This window comes from Procambarus clarkii, chromosome 47 (assembly GCF_040958095.1).
Source record: "Procambarus clarkii isolate CNS0578487 chromosome 47, FALCON_Pclarkii_2.0, whole genome shotgun sequence".
Lineage (NCBI taxonomy): Eukaryota > Metazoa > Arthropoda > Malacostraca > Decapoda > Cambaridae > Procambarus > Procambarus clarkii.
The window spans coordinates 27,854,566-27,878,772 of NC_091196.1; the positions used below are offsets into that span (position 1 = coordinate 27,854,566).

At 40.7% G+C, this 24,207-nt stretch overlaps 1 protein-coding gene across 2 annotated transcripts in view; it reads right to left on the reverse strand.

The window, feature by feature from the left end:
- Positions 1–2,266: 2,266 nt before the first annotated feature.
- The window catches only part of LOC123763029 (uncharacterized), a 133,427-nt gene continuing 111,486 nt past the window's right edge, over positions 2,267–24,207 (reverse strand). For both annotated transcript variants that reach the window (XM_045749975.2, XM_069302193.1), the window contains 6 exons: positions 16,107–16,192; positions 13,722–13,821; positions 10,911–11,085; positions 10,391–10,517; positions 6,697–6,827; positions 2,267–2,436 (listed from right to left, as the gene is read on the reverse strand). In XM_045749975.2, coding sequence (XP_045605931.2) covers positions 2,378–2,436; positions 6,697–6,827; positions 10,391–10,517; positions 10,911–11,085; positions 13,722–13,821; positions 16,107–16,192 — 678 coding nt within the window. In that variant the 3' untranslated portion in view covers positions 2,267–2,377. The remainder of the gene's footprint in view (positions 2,437–6,696; positions 6,828–10,390; positions 10,518–10,910; positions 11,086–13,721; positions 13,822–16,106; positions 16,193–24,207) is intronic.

Here is a 24,207-nt window from a genome sequence, read left to right on the forward strand (position 1 = left end):
TCTAGCAGTAAAAAGTACAGCGGAGGTAGACCCAAAGGTGACTTGTGGTTGCCCCAAGCCCCAAGGTAAGACAACCCTAGGAGCATGCAGCTCGAGTACTGTAGAATATTACTCCTGGCTCGCACACGCCCTGTAGAGACAGACTATGCCACAAGGCACACTAACCGAGAACAAAACTGAAACCAGAGGCCAATAACCGACCAGCCAATAACACATCAACAAAGACCTGCGGGTTGGATCGCTGGCGCGAGGGGTCTGGGGCGCCCCCATCCCCCTCCCTGGAAAAGGGGGGAGGGGATGCAGATGGCAACGCGGAGACGTGATGTCTTGCCAGTTGCTAGTTTTCATTTGGGGAGTTCTGTCCACTCGTTCGGCTTTCGGTAGCATTTTTTTTTTTTTTACAGAATAGGGGTTTGTTTTGTGACGCCTACCTTGCGGGATGACAGACCTGGTTGATGGCACAGACAGAATGCTTACAACCACACGGAGGATTTCTATTGACTATTGCGCCTCACGCTTCTCTGAGGGGGCCAGGTTCTGGCTCGTGGTCCCAGGAAGGCAAGAACTCTATGCACTTTGATGCCAGAAAGCTGATAAGTACATATCAGCCTGGATAGCTCCGGGGAGCCGACAGAGTTCCCCCCAGAAATATTAGTTCCCCCATATAAAATAATAATTGCTTTTAAACATTGTTGTCACAGTAATTCTTCAACTAAAAGGATTTGAGGGGCAAGTTTTTTTATTTATTTATTCCATGAAAAAAAATATATATACAGCATTTACACCTAAGTATATGATGCGGTTCCAGCCGCATGACATGAAAAACAAAAATATACATTCAGCACAACAAAATCGCTCGCTCGATAGACCAGCAGAGGGAGAGCCTCTGAATTAGATGCTCAATAATGTAACAACATATACAAATATTTGTAAAATAAGAATATACACACACACAGTTCTATATATACATACATATTTAGTATTTATATATATATATAGTTGTATACATACATATTTAGTATATATACATACATATTTAGTATATATACATACATGTTTAGTATATATATAGTTGTATATACATACATATTTAGTATATATATATAGTTGTATATACATACATATTTAGTATGAATATACTGTATAATCAATGGTGGAATACGTTTGTGTGGACCAAGTTCTCTTGCTAATAATTTCCATAATAAACAGCGCCTAATACACATACAATAGAAAATGCTATACAGTACAATATAGCATTTTAAAACAGGCCTTCAACAAGAGCCTAACACAAAAGCAAACTTTACAAACATGTAAAGTTGCCTCTGAATATAGCATATTTTAAATTTTGCAATAATGTACAATGTGTGCTTGATCCCTTTTCTGTTATAATAGAATGCTTTGATTCAGAGCTATTGATTCTTGAAACTAAGAACTTAAATCTATTTACCAATAATTAACAAAGCCACTTTGCTTTCATAGTTCTTTGGTAAGCTTTCATTAAAGAAATAATCAACATTTATATAGTCAATAACATGGAAATTGTCATCAAACTTAATATATCTTCCCCTGAGAAGTCCTACAGCTTGCCACAGCAGCAATGGCACAAGAACACTATCTTATTACTATGTACAACAACTGATGGTAACGGTTGAACCTAGGCAATACTGTGCTTGCAGGAAAGCTATTTTTTTCTAAATGTCACAAAAATTAAACAAATATTGTTGCTAACAAAACATTAATGTTCATTTTATGTAGAACCATTGTAAACTGGAAACTGTATTATAGTATACCTTAATATTTACATTCCTTGACTGTTTTTTTTTAATAATAGTAATGAGCATTTTGTTAACTAATAACCCACAATGTATTTAAAATCTTACATTATGAATACATATAGTCTTGTGCAAATATATATACGTATAGGCACATCTATGGACCTAGCTCAATATGAGGTGGTATCACAGGGTGAATGAAGAGAAGCTTCAATGTAGCGTTCCTACAATGAAGTTCCTTAAATAGGTTTTAGGTCAGCTACAACAGTCTTATCCTAAAACATCCCCAGTCGATAGATTATCTAATTTGGACTCTCGTTAAATATGAAAAGCTTGAGTATTGTAGATAAATTTAAATAGATTTATCTACAAGTTTTATCCTTTTTTGCTTCTTGTGGTTTTGAGAATAAATAAAATTGATGAAGTCATAATTTCCTGACTGCAGGCGATGAGTCACAATAACGTGGCTGACGTATGTTGACCAGACCACACACTAGAAATTGAAGGAACGACGACGTTTCGGTCCGTCCTGGACCATTCTCAAGTCGATGACTTTCCTGACTGCGTCCTTAGGAAACCATCATTGCTGATTTGTATCTTCTAGTCTAGGTACTGGCCGCCCATGAGATCCAGTCAGACGTGTATGACACTTTGTGGTATATACCTGCCGAGAAACAATTTATTAGCACGTATTTATTGTTTTTGTCAAGACATTTTTATTTATAAAATATTGTACAGTATATACTTTATTTTTTTAGTTGCATTTCAGTAATGCAGTACTGAATATTCCCACTCCAAATAGGCAAATACCTGTTTTAATCATGTATATCCTGAATATAAAAGCACTACAGAATATACTGTATTCTTATGTGTACTTTTATCTTCACTTATTTTGTAACACCAATCCTGACCTTGAACATTTTTGAAGAGCTACAACAGATCACTCTGGCACCACTTTAGAAGTAAGTATATCTTTGATGGTTCCAAAGTCTGACTTGACTAAAGCAGACTGATAGGGTAGGAAAGTTATTCTGCCAATTTCGACCCTATTGCATGATGTAGTTCTGGGAATCAGTGACCCCACAGGCAACAAATACGATAGTTCATACAGCTACTATGGTTGGAATGTATGAAATATGGAGTTTTTGTGCCAAAATACTATTGTGTACACAATAGTACACAATAGTACACTATTGTGTACTATTGGGGCACAAACAAACTGAGTAGCCATAAATCTAATCTACCTTCAGCCTATTGAAAGGGATATGTATATGATTCGTTTTGTCGGGGGACAAGCACCCTGTGTATATATATATATATATATATATATATATATATATATATATATATATATATATATATATATATATATATATATATATATATATATAATATGCATGCTGTACCTAGTAGCCAGAGTGCAGTGGCCCACTATGCAAGGCCTGATTTGTCTAATAAACCAAGTTTTAAGAAATTTTAACATTTTTCTAATTTTTTTCTTATAAAATTATAAAGCTATTCATTAAATTTTGTATAAGCTTTTTTTTTAATTTGAGCTAAAACTAACGTAGATATATGACAACCTAACCAACCCTTGCCGGTCGGGAGCCGGTCGGCCGAGCGGACAGCACGCTGGACTTGTGATCCTGTGGTCCCGGGTTCGATCCCGGGCGCCGGCGAGAAACAATGGGCAGAGTTTCTTTCACCCTATGCCAGTAGAATAGGTACCTGGGTGTTAGTCAGCTGTCAGGGGCTGCTTCCTGGGGGTGGAGGCCTGGTCGAGGACCGGGCCGCGGGGACACTAAAGCCCCGAAAGCATCTCAAGATAACCTCATGATAACCCTACCTAACCTAACCTATCTTAATCCAACCTAAACTATAACTAAATCAATAATTAATGTTCTTAATATAATAATAATACTTAAAATAAACCAATAGAAAACAATTTATTGAATATAAAGAAAATCACTCGGCATATTAGGCAAATCGGGCCTTGCATAGTAGGCCGAGAAGTGCGTTTCTGGCTACTAGGTACGACATTTTATATTATATATATATATATAATGTCGTACCTAATAGCCAGAACGCACTTCTCAGCCTACTATTCAAGGCCCGATTTGCCTAATAAGCCAAGTTTTCATGAATTAATGTTTTTTCGTCTACCTAACCTACCTAACCTAACCTAACCTAGCTTTTTTTGGCTACCTAACCTAACCTTACCTATAAATATAGGTTAGGTTAGGTTAAGTAGGGTTGGTTAGGTTCGGTCATATATCTACGTTAATTTTAACTCCAGTAAAAAAAAATGACCTCATACATAGAGAAAAGGGTTGCTTTATCATTTCATAAGAAAAAAATTATAGTAAATATATTAATTCAGGAAAACTTGGCTTATTAGGCAAATCGGGCCTTGAATAGTAGGCTGAGAAGTGAGTTCTGGCTACTAGGTACGACATATATATATATATATATATATATATATATATATATATATATATATATATATATATATATATATATATATATATATATATATATATATGTCGTACCTAGTAGCCAGAACGCACTTCTCAGCCTACTATACAAGGCCCGATTTGCCTAATAAGCCAAGTTTTCATGAATTATTTGTTTTTCGACTACCTAACCTACCTAACCTTACCTAACCTAACTTTTTCGGCTACCTAACTTAACCTAACCTATAAAGATAGGTTTGGTTAGGTTAGGTAGGGTTGGTTAGGTTCGGTCATATATCTACGTTAATTTTAACTCCAATAAAAAAAAATTGACCTCATATAGAATGAAATGGGTAGTTTAATCATTTCATAAGAAAAAAATTAGAGAAAATATATTACTTCAGGAAAACTTGGCTTATTAGGCAAATCGGGCCATGCATAGTAGGCTGAGAAGTGCGTTCTGGCTACTAGGTACGACATATATATATATATATATATATATATATATATATATATATATATATATATATATATATATATATATATATATATATATATATATATATATATAAATATATATATATATATAAATAAATATATATATATATAAATTAATATATATATATATATATATATATATATATATATATATATATATATATATATATATATATATATATATATATATATATATATAATATAATATATTATTGTGTGTGTGTGTAAATGTTCGTTTGTTCAAAATCGCTAATTTCCGAAAGTTCTTCACCGAGTGCTTTGAAATTTTGACAACGTTCCATTCGCATACGAGCTTGTTTTTAGATACTTGCTATATAGATGTAACGTCAGTGACAGGTAAAAACATGCTTTTTTGAAAAAACTGTGTTTTTCATGTTTGTTTTCATGCGAGGGAAATCTCCGAAACCTCTTTACCGATTGCTCTGAAATTTTGACACAACATTGCATTCAAATACGCGCGTGTTTTTATATACCTACTACATACATGCCACACCTGTGACAGGCAAAAACATGCTTTATTTGAAAAACGGCCCCATCTGTTGGACGTAAGGTCAACACACGTTGTAATCTCCGAAAGTTCTTCACCGATTGCTTTGAGATTTTGACACAACGTTCCATTCGAATACACGCGTTTTTAAATACTTACCTTACTGTAGCGAGTAAACATTATACCCGCTGCAATCTTTATTTACTTTAATGACAAACTCATTAGCACTAATTATGACTACTCAAATTCTTTCCCTAATTACAGGTAAAATTCTTTCCATCCTTTTGGAGGAAGTTGAGGAGCAGTCCAATAATATAAGCAGTCAAGAAGCGAGTAAGCATCTGTACAATTTCCACAATGATTCAATTAACATCAGTACAGACGCCTCGGATTTACCACACATCTTCATCCTCAAAAATGTAGCACTCAGCGTGTACAGTTCCAACCGACCCCCAAGACACTACAGCATCGACACAGCAGACAGCAGAATACGACCTCGTCGAGCTACAACCCTCTCGTTCCCTATCAAGTTTAGACACTCACGATTTCCCATCGAGCCGCCATGCGCTCTCCTGCGTAGAGCTCCGCGACTACGTAGGACGTGGGAACAAGGGTGGATTGCTGTGGCTCAGCAACACGCATGCATTGCTCATGATCAAGTTTTCATTGGGTTATACAGTATATGATTGCAATTTTATGTTATTCCAGTCAAAACTAAAACTTGATCAAACCTAACTTAGCCTACCTATTCTAACCTATCATAAGTCAGTAATTCATGTTCCTAATATTATAGATTATTATTGTTAGAAAAGAACCAATCTAGAGAGAAATATTTGAAAATAACAAAAATCATTCTGCCTGTTAGGCACATCGGACCTTGCATACTAGGCCAATAAATGCGGTTCTGGCTATTAGGCACGACTATATAAATTATAGTCATAACAAATAACCACATAGGTACGACTAATATATAGTTGTACCTGATGTGTACCCAGGTGTGGCCCTCAGTCGCTCTGGCTTCAGTTGCCTTCCTCAAATAAGCGGTTGCTAAGGGCCTTTGAGACAGCGACGCCTGGTTGACCTTAGTAGCTCGCTTGGGTTTTATGAAGCCCAAATGTGTTCCAGCTGTTTACGCTCGCTACTTTCAGCTATTTGAAGCCTGTTTTGGCTACAAGGAGCCTAATCGTGCTGCCAGCTGTTTACGTTCGTGGCTTCAGCTCTTTCGGTTCCGACATCTCTGCTAGTACGTACTAGTGTCAGTACGACTATGCAGGGACGTTAAAAAAATCTCAGTACTGCTGGTACCTCGAATGGTACCTGCCTGGTACCTGCTGGTACCTGCCTGACTGCATGATTTGTTTTCACAGGAATCTTTCCTTAGGGTTGAGCTAGGAAATTATTCTTTTCTTAGATACAAAAATGTTCAGGAAACGACTAGAGGAGAGAACAACTAAATTTTGCTTACCCGGTTGTTTGCCCTGAGCACATGAGTACCCAGCAGATACAATGCCAGCCAGGTACCAGCGTCCCCCATCCTGTATCATGAGTGGACCTCCTGAGTCTCCTTGACAGGAATCTTTACCTCCTTCACCATACCTGTACCAAAAAGCAATATTGGAAGTTATAATTGTAATTACAAAACTATTCCCATAGCTGCTGAGGTTTTTATTTTCATTAAAATACATGGGTGACCATCTTTAAAATGCAAAATACTACATAATGTACTATACATCCTAAACTTGCAATATATTGATATAATACAATTCAGTACCGAATATTTAATTTTTTTATTTTAAATCCTTCTAGAATATATACAATATTCCTCTCAATTTTCATGCAGATTTTTTTTATATAATCAGTTTATCATACTTTAATGTGGGGAGTCCCGTGGGTTCCCTGAAGCTATCCGAAATGGTATATCTGGGGTCATCAGTCACACGAGTTCTTATGCCTACTGGGGGACCACGAGCCAGTTCCTGGCCTCCTCAGACAGGCTCAGGGAGCAATGGCCTATGAGCACTTTACATTTAAAGTATGTCATAATTGTCATAGACCGAGGAAGGCACCCAAAAAGATAGACGAAATAAAACGGTCCACAGTCTTGTAAAAATTCGGACCTATGTCTGAAAAAAGCAAAAGAACTCCCCCGGAAGAAAACAAATAAGCAACACTTCATCTAACTAGCACTCTCCTCATTAGCATTCTTCCCCGCCACCCCCAAAAGGCGGGACGGGGAGCCAGCAGCTCACCACCCCAGTTCTTGAACTGATGTGCTGGTGGTCAGTTCGGTCACCTCTGACCTCAATTTCCTGTTCTGGATTTTGCTCTGTGTGGCTGTACCAGCAGTGTGTGGTGTGGTGGCCAGGTGTCAGTGTACAGAGCAGCATGGGCCTAGGGTTATCTTCCCTAGGTGCTCCGTACATACTACCATTTTGTTTCTGGTTTATCTTCCCTGGGACATTTGGGAATCACTTCCATTTGAGGACTTAGTCATTTGGCACTGAATTTTCCTCTGGGGTACGTTGGGGGGGGGGGGGGGGTCTTGGGCTTTCCATGTTGCCCCCTAGGTGGGGAGTTTTATTGGTTTTATTCCTCTCGGCTTACCCCTGCGGAGGTTCGGGAGGCCCCTTGTGTATACCTCCTGCACAACCTGGTTTATGCCTCTGTGTTGGATCCGGTTTTGTTTGATTCCACTGTTTGGGTGTGTTCCGAGGTTCCGGCGTCTTCCTGGCTGGCAGCCTGCCTCATCAATTTGTTGATGTGAGCTCCCTGCCGGTCTGCTTGTCTGCTAGCCGGGGTTCTGGTTCTTTCCGAGCTTGCCGGGTTTGGTTTCCTGGTAACTTGGCAGAGGTCCCAGTTGGTGTTGTTCCGAGTTCGGACTTGGCTGGGCCTAGTAGAGGGTTCTCGGACTTCGTACGTTTTACTCCCTCCTGCAGCTTTGCTCCGGATTCAGTACCGCCTTCTGCTGTTTTTGAGGGGGTTCCCGGTTCACTTTGTGGTTGCTCAAGCAGCTGTGCGAGAGCCTGGATTTTGCTCTGCTGGTGTATCTGATTGGCAGGACTGGGTTTGGGAGGCTGTTCTGGTATCTTCGGAGCAGCCTCTTTCACCGCTCTTGCTGGGTTCGTTGCCGTGTGTGTATCAGCCAGTTACTGAGTCACTGGGTTCCTTTCGTTTTTTGTTTTTTTTCGGGGTTCGGTGCCATGGCACCTTCCTCTTCCCTCGCTCGATGTTTTCACGGACATAGGTCCCTTGATTGGTGCTTTGTGACCAGTGCTCACCAGTCAGGCCAGGGGCGTTTGGAGCTGTTCTTACGTCGGACTTACAGCACGTTGCAGGAGTTTGCCGCTGTTTGGCAGGTTCTGCGACGGATTCTGCTTCCTTGGGGTTCGGTGATCAGGCTCCATTCGTACTGCTTCTCCGTGATTCACCGTCTCATCCGGTTGGGGGGAAGGTCCCTTTGGTCTATGGCCCTTTGGGGGCTTGACGCTTCGGGTAACTCTTCTGCCGAATTCTCGGGACTTAGCTCTCCACGCTGTTCACATTCTGGTAGTGTCATCATCTTGGCAGATGGGCTGTCGCGCTTCATTCCTCTTTCCACGAAGTGGACGGTTGACTCTACCTCCTTCCTTTGGATTTGTTGGGCGTACGGGCACCCGGAGATGGAACCTCTCCACGTCGGTACTGTTTCGGCGTCTCCCATTGTATGTGGCGCCGTTCCCCGATTGTGAGGCCTTCGCGTTCGGGGTTCCTGTACCTCTTTCCTCCGGTCTGGCTGTTGCTCCATGTTCTGGATTGGCTGGAATTCTCTTAGGGGAGGATGATTCTCCAGGCCCTATGGTGGCCGGCTCAGTCTTTGTTTCAGGCGCTGCTTGCTCGGTGTCCAAACCCGGGTGTTCTTCTGTGTCTCCACCTCTTTTAGCAGGTCAGGCTGGTGAGGTACCTCGCTGGTTCTACTTTCTCTTTAGCTCTTTGCGGGTTCTTTTTTTCTTTCTTCTTCTAGAATTGTCGTGGCCCTTTCAGTCCGTGTTTGCTTTTGGAAAGCCTTGTTTTTGTTGGCTTTGGCCTCCTGGGGTCGGATTGGGGAGCTTCATGCTCTTCTCCGGCGCCGTGGTTTTTGTTCGTTTGCAGTCTTCTCCTTTTCTGGCAAAGAATGAGATGGCGGGCTTCTGGAGGGGTCCGTTGGTTGTAGAGGCTTGGTTTATTAGGCTGGTTGGGAAGGGGGGGGGGGGGCGAGGGCGGTGCATCATGTGCTGTGTCTGGTGGGGGCTTTATGTTACTACCTGCGGGCCACTGGTTTGGCCATGGTGGACGCGCTCTGGGTGGATCCAGTTTCCTTGGTTCCAGGGCTTGTGTGTCTCAGGTTGTCCGTGGCGTAATTAAGTCTAGCCTCATGGTCTACCCTCGTTTTTTTTTTGGGGGGGGGGGGGAGGGGGAGACCCGATTTGAAGGAGGGGGGGATGCTAACGAGCTGGAGTGCTAGTTGGATGAAGTGTTGCTCGTTTGCTTTCTTCCTGTGGGAATTCTTTTCTTCTTTTCGAACGGAGGTTGTAATTTTTACCAGATTGTGGTTCCTTTTGTTTCGTCTATCTTTCTGGGTGCCTTTCCTGGTCGATGGATATTATGACATACTTTACATTTAAAGTGCTCATAGGCTCATAGGATCCCTGCGCCTCTCTGAGGAAAGTCAGGGACGAGTTCCTGGAACGTTCCTCAGGAACGGCCAAGAACTCGTTCCTGGCTTATGCTTACTGGGGACCATTGTCTCGTGGTCCCCAGTATACATAAGAATTGTGACTGATGACCCCCCAGATATAGCACATACCAGTTTGGATAGCTTCAGGGATCCAAGAAAATGGTGTTTCATTACATTCAACGCTGGTTTTACTGGGTAACAAAATATATTAGCCTGAAGCCCACAATCTCTAGTAGTCTGGGCAGAAATAGGAACTTTGTGGACTTCCCATTCTTAATGATAAACTATCAGTTACCTTTTTACCCATTGAGTAATACCCAAAAAATTGCCAACCTGCTGAAGCCATAAATGACAAGATTCCAGTTTATAATTAAGCAGGAAAAATCCTCTAAGACAATGGAGGACTTTTGACATGCATCTGGATTCCTGTCTATTAAGGCCCCTAGAGAAATAAATAAAAACTTACCCAGCACACATCATTTCATCATATATAATGACATTGATGCCTTTTTGCCTATGCCAGTCCTCACAAAGGCGAGAATCCAGGATAGGCACATCTACAACCTGCAAAGTTTTGGGTCGTAGGCGTGATCCTGTGAGGAAACAAAATGAAAATACAATGTCTTGATTCGTGTCTAAACACTCGGTAGACTAATTTTTTTTTTTTGAGATATATACAAGAGTTGTTACAATCTTGTACAGCCACTAGTACGCGTAGCGTTTCGGGCAGGAAAATGAACTGGAATTCAGTCTAACAGATCATTTTGTAAACTGATACAATCAGTAATTATAATTTCAGGCATAAATAGTACCAATTTTGTTAAAATGATACATTCAATAAAGTTCATATTTAGAAAATCAATACACCTAATAATTTATGCATCATATACTAAATAAGGTTGATGTAGGTTCCACGTCCATATGAATTTGTAAATGTTTGTAAACTTTACCCTATCATGTTCACTTTTGCATTACATATGACATACCAGATTGTAATGCTCCCCATCCGGCAGCCCAGGCATAGCTTCCTAGCCAATCTGCTCCTTTCTCTGGCAGACATATAGGCTGTACATGAGGCTGGTAGTGCACAGGCGCATCCAGTGTGATTACTGCCACGTCAAACCTATCGGCTTGTGGTGTGAACTTGAACTTTGGATGAACCTGAAATAAACATTTCATTATATATATCTACAGTATATACATTATAATGTTTTAAAGTTTTCCATTAATTAATGGGCTTATAGCCAAATTACTGGCTATCAACTAAGACTTTTAAATAGTGTGATATAAATGAGTGCATACACACACACAAACACACGTACGCTATACTACGTTTGCAGGCTTCTGAATTGCTATTAAATGGATGGAGAGATACAAAATAAATTTTTAATGACAGTTATGAGACCAAAATTGGAGTATGGCTTAGCTGTATGGTGCTCATATCTGATGAAGCACATCAATAAATTTTAAACGGAGCAAACACATGCTACAGTAGGAAAAAGTATGCCTTTACACCTCAGGTCCTTGGAATGTGCAAAATGACAACGCCGCATGTGTTGTTAGAGCTGTAGTGGGTTTGATTATGAGTGAATAAGCGCTTTGTAACGACAAGTCTTATCGGTCAAAATACCACACACTGTTTACGTAATTCTCTTGGCCATCAAAAGGAAAATAGAATGGCGAAGTGACTGAATATATGTAGATTATTAAAAGAGGGAGATGGCTCTACTTTTGTGCTTAAGAGTTTACTGACCTTTTATGTAAGTAATTAATTATCAAAAGAAGGCACCAGACCGGGAAGGCTATGTAGCACCATCAAATGTGCGGAATAATCAGAGGGCGCTAAATATCACCAAGGTTGCCAATACAAGAACAAAAACGCACAAGGCGAACGATATCAAAAGTATCCGAGTCACCAAGAATTCTATCGAGGGACAGGCGACCGCGAGGGGCGGTCGGAAAGCAAGACACGCTCGTCCTGGAAGTCAGGACATTCAAGACGGACATGCACGACCGTAAGAGGGACAATGCAATTAGGACAATAAGGAGCAGGGCGGCGCTCCATCAAGTGACCATGGGTTAAGTGAGTATGGCCAATACACAACCTCGCCAGAGCTGTTTCCTATCGCCGGTTACGGTGGAAGGAGGACGGCCACGAGGAAACACAATATTTAAGAGTACGTAGTTTGTTACCAGTAACAGACGACCAAGAAGCCTGCCAACGGGTAAGGACGGAGGAATGGATAACCGGGTAAAAGTCGGAATATGGAATTCCTTTACGAGAGATGGGACAAGAGCGGACAGCTTCCTTGGCGGCAGCATCCGCACGCTCATTTAAAGACACACCAATATGGCTGGGAACCCAACAAAACTCAACCGACTTAAATTTACTGTGAACAAGAAACAGCCAATGTTGGATCTCGACAACCACTGGATGAACCGGATTAAAGGACCCGAGAGCCATGAGGGCGCTACGCGAGTCAACAACAACTACAAAGGAAGACTGACAACGAGAAAGCAGGAGACGAAGAGCATAGAGAATAGCATAAAGCTCCGCTGTAAAGATACTGGTCTCCTGAGGTAAGCGACACACATAAGTGCGATCAGGAAAAACAACAGAGTAGCCAACACCGTCCGCTGACTTAGACCCATCGGTGAAGACAAACGGAGCGGGAGTGAGAAGAAAAGTGCTCAAGGAAAAGGCGTTTTAGAACCGTAGGAGGGGTAAAAGCTTTAATGATACGGGTCAAGGATGTACAAAACTGCGGAAGAGGGACTCTCCACGGGGGCAAGGAAGGAACAACACGAGGAGAAACATTAGGAACACGAACGGAAAGAGAATCCTGTAAGCGAGATAACCGGACAGGAAGAGGGAGGTGGTGAAGAGGAACAGGAACCGCAGGAGGGGTAAAAGTTAAAGCACGACAGTGGCGAGAGGAAGGATGTTGTAAGGACCGCGCAAGATAGCGAAGACAGTAGCGATCACGGCGGTCCTGGAGAGACAGGAAGCCAGTGTCAACATACAAGCTAAGGACGGGAGTCGAACGAAAGGCACCAGAACTGAGGCGCAACCCAGTATGGTGCAAAGCATCAAGACGGCGAAGAGTAGAAGGAGAAGCAGATGAGTAGAGTGCTGGGAAGACGGGACACTACGTGGGTAGCTCTCATCTCATAACTACACATAGTAATTACGTATACAGTACAATACTTATATTTTTTTAATTTTTACTCTAAAGAAATATAATTACGGTACATTTTACTTCACATACAGCACTTATTTTCGTTAATGGCTTCCCACTGTTGAAGACAAAGCCAGTGGGCTCATTCAGGTCCCCCCCCCCCCTTCCCAGGACATAACCGACCTTCCCCAGGCAAGCCACAGTTGCCAAACATACAGGTGCCTATTTACAACTAGGTGAACAGAGGAATCGGGGGTAAAGAAATTACCCGAGTTTACCTGAGGGCCACTATCTTTATAGTGACCTTGATGAGGACAGAAAGCTGGCAGCTTGTCAAAGGACCCCAACTTTTGAACAATTTATGTATCGTTTGCCACGTACGAAACGCCACAGCATATATTACCTAATAACTGATATAATCAGATATTGAGGCTCGAGATAATCTCAAGATACGAGTGTTACATAGTCTCCACGGTTTGGTGCCTTCTTTTGATAATTACTTGTCACGTATGATGAGGCCTTTAATGGATGCTGGTCAATACTGAAAAGATAGATACTAGAAAACAATGAAATTTTTAAGTAATGGACATTTGAAAATAACTGTTAAGTGTGAGTTACCTTTATCTCTGTAGCTCCAAACGTAAGTGGGCCAAGTGGCTCCCGGTCTGAGTTAAGAACATAGTCACCAAGGGTTACCCGAATTTGGTGAGGTCGTGCCCTGCAAATTAAAGTATGACATGAATTATTCCAATGCTTGGAAGCAATGAGAATTCTATTTTAATTCTCTGCTTAATCATAACATGTCTTGACAAGGTTGGCATATATATCAATTTAGAATTAAAATGTATCGATTTTAAAAATTTATAACACAAGATGGGTCACATTGGTTATGCAGAAAATACAAAGTGAGTCACAAGCTGCTTAGTTTCTCAAGCTCCTGTGATAACTGGCAAGAGTCATGACTCCAATTTGCATTTCCCCTTCATAATGCTATTCTGGTGTCTTAGGACAAAGTAAAAAAAAAATGCTGAAGGAGTTAAGTAGGAACACTTAAGCAGTTGGCCGAGATATAGTTTCAACTTGAACCCTAAGAGAATGCACATCTGAGCTGAGCATTACACTTCAGTTGATTTTTCTGGCATCTTTAAGTACAGGAAACTTGCCAGATATATGGAAAAAGGCTAATATTGTTCCTATATACAAAAGTGGCAGCAGGGATGACCACTTTAATTACAGACCCGTATCATTGACAAGTGTAATATTCAAAATATTGGGAAAAATATTTAAACTAATGTGTAGTACACCTGGCGAAAAATGATATAAAGTAACAAAGAAATTAATGGTTTTCAATCTGGAAGATCCTGTGTAATGAATTTGTTTAATTTCTATGATAGAGCCACAAAGTTTTAGAGGAGAGATGGTTGGGTTGACTGCATTTATCTAAAAAGGCTTTTAACAGAGTTCCACATAAGATGCTGTTCTGGAAACTGGAACATACTGGAGGAGTGACAGGGAAGCTTCTAAGATGGATGAGCAATTTTCTGACAGAAAAATGAGGGCAGAATTCAGAGGCAATGTATCGGACTGGAGAAATGTCATGAGTGGAGTACCACAGAGTTCAGTTCTTGCACCAGTAATGTTCGCTGTCTATATAAGCGACCTACCGGAAGGAATACAAAATTATATAAACGACCTACCGGAAGGAATACAAAATTATATAAGCGACCTACCGGAAGGAATACAGAATTATATGAACGTATTTGTTGATGCTGAGATACTAGTGAAATAAGAAACAAAGGATTGTCATGCCCGTTAAGAAGACCTGGACAAAATAAGTGTATGGAGCACCATTTGGCAAATTAAATTTTATGTGAATAAATGCCATGTTATGGAATGAGGAATAGAAGAAAATAGGCTACTCACAACCTACAAATTATGTATAACATCTTTACAAAATTCTGATAAAGAAGGAGCTCTAGGAGTGGTTCTAGATAGAAAACCATCATCTGAGGACCACATAAATAACATTGTGTGAGGAGCCTATGCTACGCTTTTCAATTTCAGAATTGCTTTTAAATACATGGATAGTGATATACTAAAGAAATTGTTCACGACCTTTGCGAGACCAAAGCTGGAATATACAACGGTTGTATGGTACCAATATCTCAAGCACATAAAAAACTGGAAAATGTGCAAAGACATGCAACTAAGTGGCTCCCGGAACTGAAAGACAAAAGCTACAAGAAGAGGTTAGAGGCATGAAATATGACAAAACTAGAAGACAGAATAAAAAAAGAGGCAATATGATCACTATGTACAAAATAGTAACGGGAATTTACAAAATTGATAGGGAAGAATTCCCGACACCTTGAACCTCGGGAACAGACTTAAACTAATAAAACAAAGCTGCCGAAGAAATCTAAGAAAATGTACTTTCGCAAACAGAGTGGTAGACTGCTGGAACAAGTGAAAATAGTTTAGTGGAGGCCAAAACTGTCAGTAGTTTCAAAGCGTTATATGACAAAGAGTACTGGGAAAATGGGGTACCATGAGCGAAGCTCTCATCCTGTAACTCCACTTAGGTAATTACGCACACATGCACAATATATGAAGATAAACGAAGAGACATCATGCAGGACAAAGGGTGATCTTACTGTATATTCAATGTTCTTAAAACTGCCAAAATGCATTGGATACTGGGCCCAGAGAAAACTCTCATAAGAACATGCAAGACTTGAATCTAGACCTCAAAAGTATTGTACTGTAATATCTTTAGGGACTTGATCCTGTGGTATGGGTTGGGATTCAAATAATTTATTTCATGCAATGTGAACAGCAGTTTGATAGAAAGAGTATCAAAAGACAATTAACTGTGCAGTTAGGTTATTTCGAGAGCAATTGTGCTTTGTAAACTGTTAAATTCAGCCATTCATAATCACTGAAATTTAAGTTGCAAAATATCTCTTCTTGTGGTAGATAAACATGGAAGATGCAGTGACTCACCTGGCAACACAATGGCCAGCAGTCACCACATGATACTGATTGATGAGTGATCCTCCACATCGACTGGAGCCAATCCGGATGTATGCCTAAGGGTCAGGTGAGGTCAGGGTAGGGGAGGATTGGATGCAAAATAAATCATGAAAATTACCTGACAATTAGTCTATATTTTTTCTAATTCGTACCACATTTATTTCATCCAAGAGTCAAGCTGTTTAAAAAATATGATATTAGAAGCTAAGCCCAGAAAAGTTTCAAATATTTTCTTCTACTACAGTACATTTTATGCTTAGGTGTGCAGGAGTTCCCTATGCATTCTTGTGTATTCAACAATATAATTTTCAACAAAATCTTTAGCATCCACTATATGGTGTATGAATGTAAACAAAAATATTGCAGAGAAATATTGCCATTAGATATTGAGTCTACAGGACTAGGTTACTCCTATTAGTAATTATAATGAGATTCACCACAAATATTACCTAGAAAATTCTCATCAACATCTTATATATTTTCCATCTTGTTGCAACTATATGAAGGTTTGAAACAAAATTTAGGAAATGATTGTAGAGTCAAATATTAAAAATTAGCTTAAATTTTGCGTTTAATATAGTTAGGTAGTCAGTTGTTATGGAAGCTGTGAGCATAGGAGATCCTGATCTTGTTTATTTTCTTTAAAATTTTCCACTAAGAGTGTTGCATGGTATATCTTGACAGCAATACCGAGTCCTGTAACTAATATGATTGCCCCTTTTTATAGTATTCTGTGATGTCATGTGGAATAACTTTACAAATGAATGTTCTTATGAATTATCTCTGAAATTTCCTTACAAGATAAGGATTCCATGATCCTCTCTTTAACCTCTTGGCTTGAGAAAAAAAAATAGCAATTTACATTTATCAATTTACAATTTTGTCAGCAAACAAAAGAAAACTATATTCAATATAATAAAAAAAAACATCCGAAGCCAGCTTGTCACCCTGCTTTATCCCCTGTTCAGATAGTCAGGTCCTGTGTGGCTTCTACACCATCTGTCAGAAGATTCCCTATCCTGCTTCAGTATCTCTGAAGGAGGAGACTATGTCATGACCATTATCATCACACTGGCAATACCTTCCTGTACCAGGTTTGCCAGTGAATAGGGAACTTTGTATTATCAGTCAGATGTCTCATTCTAGTTACTGTACCAACTGTCAGGAGGTGTCATGTCTTGCTGCATCCACTGTGTTCCGTGTCTTGTCTTGAGACCTTCAAACTGTCTGAGGTTGCTCTGTCCACTGCTCTGCAAGATTTTCTTAGGAGTGACACTTTATGATTTTCAAAGATATACATCTGATTTATGTAGCCCTATTTACGAGAATTAAAAGTTACCAGTAACAATGTACACAGCACTAAAGAAACTATCGAAACTGTTGAGCAATTAAAAAAAAATAGTATAAGAAGAAATTTTATGCATCTAAAAATATAGTATTTTTTCCACTGCCAGCTATTTTTACCAAGAGATAAAACTGAAGTACAAATTATAACATTTAGAAGATAATGTTACTTAATTCAGGTGTGGACCAAATGGTTTAATGCTCGTTCTCTGTGTGATTACAATTCAGAGACATTTGATTTTGGTACTGTATATACAAGACAAGATTAAATGCAAAATTATATATCCATTACCTTCTAAAATTAAAAAAATTGTATTCCACATCATGTAATGAACCTCAATATAACAAAAATAATCAACAATGACAGCTTGTCTGTTATGTAGAAATACAAAATGAGGTGAAGAGGTGTTGACTAGGTTCAGTAGTCATCCTGTATTTTTAGATACGAGGCACCACTGGGTTTTGTCAGTTTATTTCTTTGTCATTCTACTTGGTTGCTCTCTACGGTAAGATCCATTGTCTTTTGAACAATGAAACAGTCAGCCAGGACAACATTCTGCTACTAGTGCCACATGAAACCATTTCAACTAGTTACTTCAGGGCAATAGGCTACAAGGAATTATTAAAAAAAATCCTCAAAACAGTTTAGAAGGACCTCCAGGAGATAAAAGCACAAACTTTCATACTCTTTCTTGGCATCACAAGTAACAGTCGATAGAGCGTTCTTGCTGTCAACTGTTGGTATCACACTGTGTTTTCAGAGTCACTGAAGGTAGCTGGGTGGGTCAACTGTCACTTAGCTTTAAGGCAGAGCTATGTACAGTATTTTGAATTTCCCGCCTTAAACATCTGTCACATTACTGTATTTTTATTTTTTCGCAATTTGTTCCTTCCCAAGGTCGAATTTGCTGTTCAGGTATAGATAACATCCCAGGTACAGATGACATCCCAATACCCACACAAATGTTTGAAAGAGGTGAAGAGAACAAATTAAAGGATACAGTATCCCCATTACGAGAAACAAACAGGAAGAGCATTGACAAGCTAAAAGACTCAAAAGCTCCAGGTGTGGATGGAAATCCAAAGCCATAAAGGAACTGCAGATGTATTATGCCTACCACTGAAACTTCTTTTAACAAAATCTCTAGACTAAGGGATAGTTCCCCTAGCGAGTCAAATACACATATACCGCCTAAGTAAAACAGAAACAAGTAACACTTAGTGGGCCAGCCAGAGCCTTAGGTCCCACGTAAAAATATCCCTGAAAAAAAGTTCCCCTAAACTGAAAATATGCAAATGTCAGGGCCAACAACAAAGAAAACCAGACATGATATGGCTGACTGAAACTTAAAATACTGAATAATTTGGATGATGTTGATCCAGACAACGTCTTCAAAAGGTCAGATGTAACACAAACAAGAATCGATGGTTTCAAGCTCAAGCCACTATGTAAGACTGGAAGCATGAGATGCTTTTTCACTCACAGTGTAATTAACCCGTGGAACCGCCTCCCTGCAGAAGCCGTAAAGGCCAAAATTCTGTAGAATTTTAAGGCCGTGGACTTCCTGTCCTCATCGAGACCACTAACGTGCTAGTGGCTCTCAGGTAAATTCAGGAAAATATTTGCTTCTCTGTACTCATTTAAATGCGATAATACAACTGTAATAGTAGTATAGCTTGAAGTTAAGTTTCCTCTAGTGCTTAATGTAGGGTTGGTCAGTTACTTTTTGGCACATCATATATTGTGTTTCCCTATTCAACTATTATTTTTTAATCCAACAGACATAATTGGCTCAAGATCTCAAGTTACGAATAAAATAAGAGAAATGTCATGAGTGGAGTACCACAGGGTTCAGTTCTTGCACTGGTAATGTTCATTGTCTACATGAACGACCTATCAGAAGAAATACATAATTATAGGAATATGTTTGCTAATGATATTAAGATACTAGGGAAGATAAAACATATTAGATTATTGCCATGCTCTTCAAGAAGATCTGGACAAAATATAAATATGAAGCACCACTTGGCAAATGGAATTTAATGGATAAATGCCATTATGGAATCTGTAAATAGAAAATAAAATAAGAAAAATAAAATAATAGAGAAAAGTAAAACCGACACAACCAACAAATAACGCTAAAAAGTAATTATGAAAAGAACGCGCCAAGCCGGGAAGACTATGTAGACTATTACGTAAAAAATCCGTATAAAATTCTGATAAAGAAAAAAAAGAGCTAGTGTTGGTTCTAGGCAGAAAACTATCACCCGAGGCCCACAAAGAACATTGGCCGAGTAGCATATGTTATGTAGTATAAGTAGCCTATTAGCCTATGCTACTCAGCCTTTCCAATTTCAGAATTGCTTTTAAATACATAGATGGTGAAATAATAAACTGTTTACGACCTTGATAAGACCAAAGTAGGAATATGCAGCGTTTGTATGGTGCCCATATTTTAACAGGCACATCAACAAACTGGAAATAGTGCAGACATGCAACTAAATGACTTTTGGAACTGAAAGGCAAAACAAGTTAGAAGATAGAAGAAAGAGAGGATATGATCACTACGTACAAAATTTTAATGGAAATTCACAAAATTGATAAGGTAGAATTATTGAGACCTGGAACTTTATGAACAAGAGGCCATATTTAGGCAAAGCTGCCATAGAAATAAGAAAATTCACTTTCACAGAGTAATAGATGGTTAGAACAAGTGAGTAGGTGGTGGAGGCCACCTTCCTCCACCTTCACCAAAACCATCAGTTGTTTCAAATTGTTATATGACGAAGATGGAATACCACAAGCATAGCTCTTATCTTGTACTGTATCTACACTTAGGTATTTACTGTACTTCACTCGGTTATCGAGCTCGAGTCTAATAAATACTTCCAAGAAAGAAGCCATCAACTACATAGCGAGTGCTCCATTGACAGCCATTTATGGTGCCAAGAAAAGTTTGGAAGGGCTTTGAGTTCACGAGAAATTCTAGAGGTAATTCTTTAATTATTCTTTAGGTCATTATTCTAAGCTGGAATGAGAATTTTCTAGTGCTCCCTAGTATCAATATGATCCTGTAGGTATAAGTTGAGATATTGTCTATGGTACTGGTGCTAGAATATCAACCTGCTTGTCATAATCTTTTCCAAATAACACAGTGCACATTAATTTAGGAAATAATCGAGTAACCTGATAAAAAAAAGTTTATATCCACTTGAAGCATTATTTGTGACATCTTTTTAATATAAATTATAATGGAGAAAATATTCAACTGCATTAACTTCAAATTACCTGACGTAAAAACAGGATGTACAGTAACATGTATGTGCATCCATATGGGCTGTTGCTATGCTTATACTTTATGTACATTCAGTATTGTAAAATGTAATTTACAACAAGCATTTTATTCATGTATTATGTATCTGATTATTTTAATTATAAATTAATGTATATTTACAATTGTTCAATAACAAAATCAACAGTCAACATAGTAGCAATTGTATAATAGTTTCCAAAACAGGTAGAGACTATCAAAACATGTTGCTAAGGTACAGCATACTAAAACCAACAATCAATGCAAGTTCTGATGGAAAACTTAAAATTTACATCTCTCATAGCATTGAAAACTGAATTGAAGCAAAAGTGTAATTCCATAATACAGTAGTATTTTGTATTTTATTATTGAATATTTCTGTATTATATATAACTGCTTACTTCCACCATTCAAACGAAATATTTCACATCTAACAAATTCTGTACCCAAAACAGGAGAGCAAGATGGAAGTACCATCTAAGCTCGCTAATTCCAATCATGTAGGCATGATTAGTCTTGCACAGAGATTCAAATTAGCTGAATTTCTTACAACACATGTTAAAACCTAACTATTTATTTTCTTTGTACCACAACCAGTATAATTCGTATTTCTCTATACAGTACAATAAACACAAATTTACATTGTTAGAAGATAGGCTTTATAGAAATTAATAAAAAAAACAGCGTTGAATGTAATGAAACGCCATTTTTGGGTGAGACCCGGAGGCTTCCCGGAGCTATACCGGGCTGATGGGTATATATTAGACCGTGGCAACAGTCAATCAATGGAGTTCTTAGCCTACCAGGAACCACCCTGGAAACACAAACCGAAACTGTCTCTATTTTCCGCTTGTTACAACTTGTAATAAAGTTGTTACATCTTGGCTTAACGTGTTTATGACGTATTAGAACGTTGTTACAACTTGCTATATTGGTTGTTATAACTGGTTAGGAAGTGTTAAAACTTGTTCGAACGTTGTACCAACGTCGTAGTTTCGGTGTGTGTTTGGCGGGCACTAGCCAGAAACTGGCCCCCTCAGAGAGGCACGAGGACCATTGGCCTATAGATACCTCCCATGTAGCTGGAGCAGTCTATGTCTACCATCTACTAGGTCAGGCACCAGAATGGTAGGAATCCCAAAACAAAGGACAGTGGTTAAAAATTGCAAATCAAAAGCTGAACGAGCAAGGAGAACTCCCCAATCAGAAAGCAAAGCATGATGTGAGGGAACCGGTGGCTGAGCGGACAGAACACTGGACGCGTGATCCTGCGGTCCCGGGTTCGATCCCGGGCCCCGGCGAGAAACACTGGGCAGAATTTCTTTCACCCTGATGCTCCTGTTATCTACCAGTAAATAAGTACCTGAGAGTTGGTCAGCTGTCACGGGCTGCTTCCTGGGGATGGAGGCCTGGTCGATGACCGGGCCAACAGGACTACTCCCCTGATAAGTCTCCAAGCGAGCCATGACCTGGAGCAACAACCAAACCATGTGGGAATAGGTATAGGTAACCGCATCTCAACCAGTCCAGTCAAAAGACATCGACCCCGGCGGCCTCGCAGTCGGAGAAGGTCGCATATACTGAAAGATGCCTCAAGCAAGCCGACGTGAAGAGGTTCACCTCCAGGCACCCAGACGTCTGGCAAAGTTAATGGAACGAGTCTGCGTCTATCGTCCATTCCGTGGACAGGGGAATGAACCAGGATAGGCTGTCCACCAGAACGTTTGAACACTCCTTGGATATGAACTGCCAGGAGAGCCAAACCCCGAGAACTCAGCAGTCCCAAAGAGCCAAGGACCGCATCAATCCGCCCCCCTCGGTTCAGGCAATGAACCACCGTGGAACAGTTCGAATGGAGCTGAATCGTCATTCCACGAGCGACGATTCGGAGCTTGGTATGATACGACTCTTATCTGTACCTCTCGCCAGCTGACATACATTTGATTTACTAGTGATCGCCAGAGCAGCAGAAGAGATTTCCCCGAAGGAACCAGAATAGCCGCCAAATCCAGAGCCGACTCGACGGGTAGACCAGCACAGCGAAGTTCAAACTCCTGCACAGCTGCTCAAACAACCGACGAGTGACCTGGTTGCCCTCCAAAAGCAGCCAAAGGCCTATCTTGAGGTTATCTTGAGATGATTTCGGGGCTTTTTAGTGTCCCCGCGGCCCGGTCCTCGACCAGGCCTCCACCCCCAGGAAGCAGCCCGTGACAGCTGACTAACACCCAGGTACCTTTTTACTGCTAGGTAACAAGGGCATAGGGTGAAAGAAACTCTGCCCATTGTTTCTCGCCGGCGCCTGGGATAGAACCCAGGACCACAGGATCACAAGTCCAGCGTGCTGTCCGCTCGGCCGACCGGCTCCCCTACATGGCCTGACTGCAGCTGTAGCAACATTGCTGCAGGGCGAGACAAGGAAGCAGTCCGAGAGTCCCACATAACAGCCAAGTCCAAACCTGAAAGGGAACCAAATGGAACTTCCTCCAGTTCACTAAGAACTCAAGCCCAGCGAGCTGGGAAAGAACCAAATCCCTGGTGAGCAGAGACAGACCAGCTGGAAGCCCAGACCAGCCAGTCGAGATAAGCCAGAACCCGAACCCCCTAACAGACGCTAACAGGTCACCACGACCCGGGTAAGGCGTTTAAAAATGTGAGGCGCCAGATTCAAGCCAAATGAAAGAACGAAAGTGGTAAGCTCGACGCGCCACAAATCCGATCCACACCCTGAACCCCGGCTGAATCGGGACGTGCCAATACACATCCCGGAGGTCCAGAGACACCATCCAAGCATCCAGCTCCAAAAGCAGCCAGACCTGGGACAGAGTGGTTATTCGAAAGGAGGGACAAAAGTCCCAGGGTTTCAGATGGGACAAGTCCAGAATGTACCTCAGATCCGCACAGTCCCGTTTCGGAACTGGAGACAGGTGGGGAACCCACCTAAGGGAAGTTGTTGTTTCGACCATGCCCAAGTGTAACCACTTCAGGATGACCTCACAGAGCGCAGGGAAAGATGCCTGTCCAGCCAGCCACAAACCCCGAAGGAGGAGGAGCAATCCAACGCAACCGCAGGCCATAGAAAACGACCTGAAACGCCCACAAATCGTGGGACCAGGCGAGCGCAAACAGCGTGAGCAACTCCCCAATCGCCATTTCAACAGGGCAAACCGCAAAAGGGCCGGCGACCCTTACAAGAGCCCGACCTATGCTCAGAGCGAGCACTGCGCTGATCAGACGTTGACGGCTCCACAGAAGGGGCCGGCCCCGAATCTGGCACTACTGGCTTACAACGACCGAAAGAACCCCCGAGCCCTGGCACGATCCTTCCGGGCAGTACCCTCACGCCCTCGGAGTACCCTCCCCTCGGAGAACCAACAAATCCGACATAAGCCAGCAACTAGACGAAGTTGCCTGCAGAA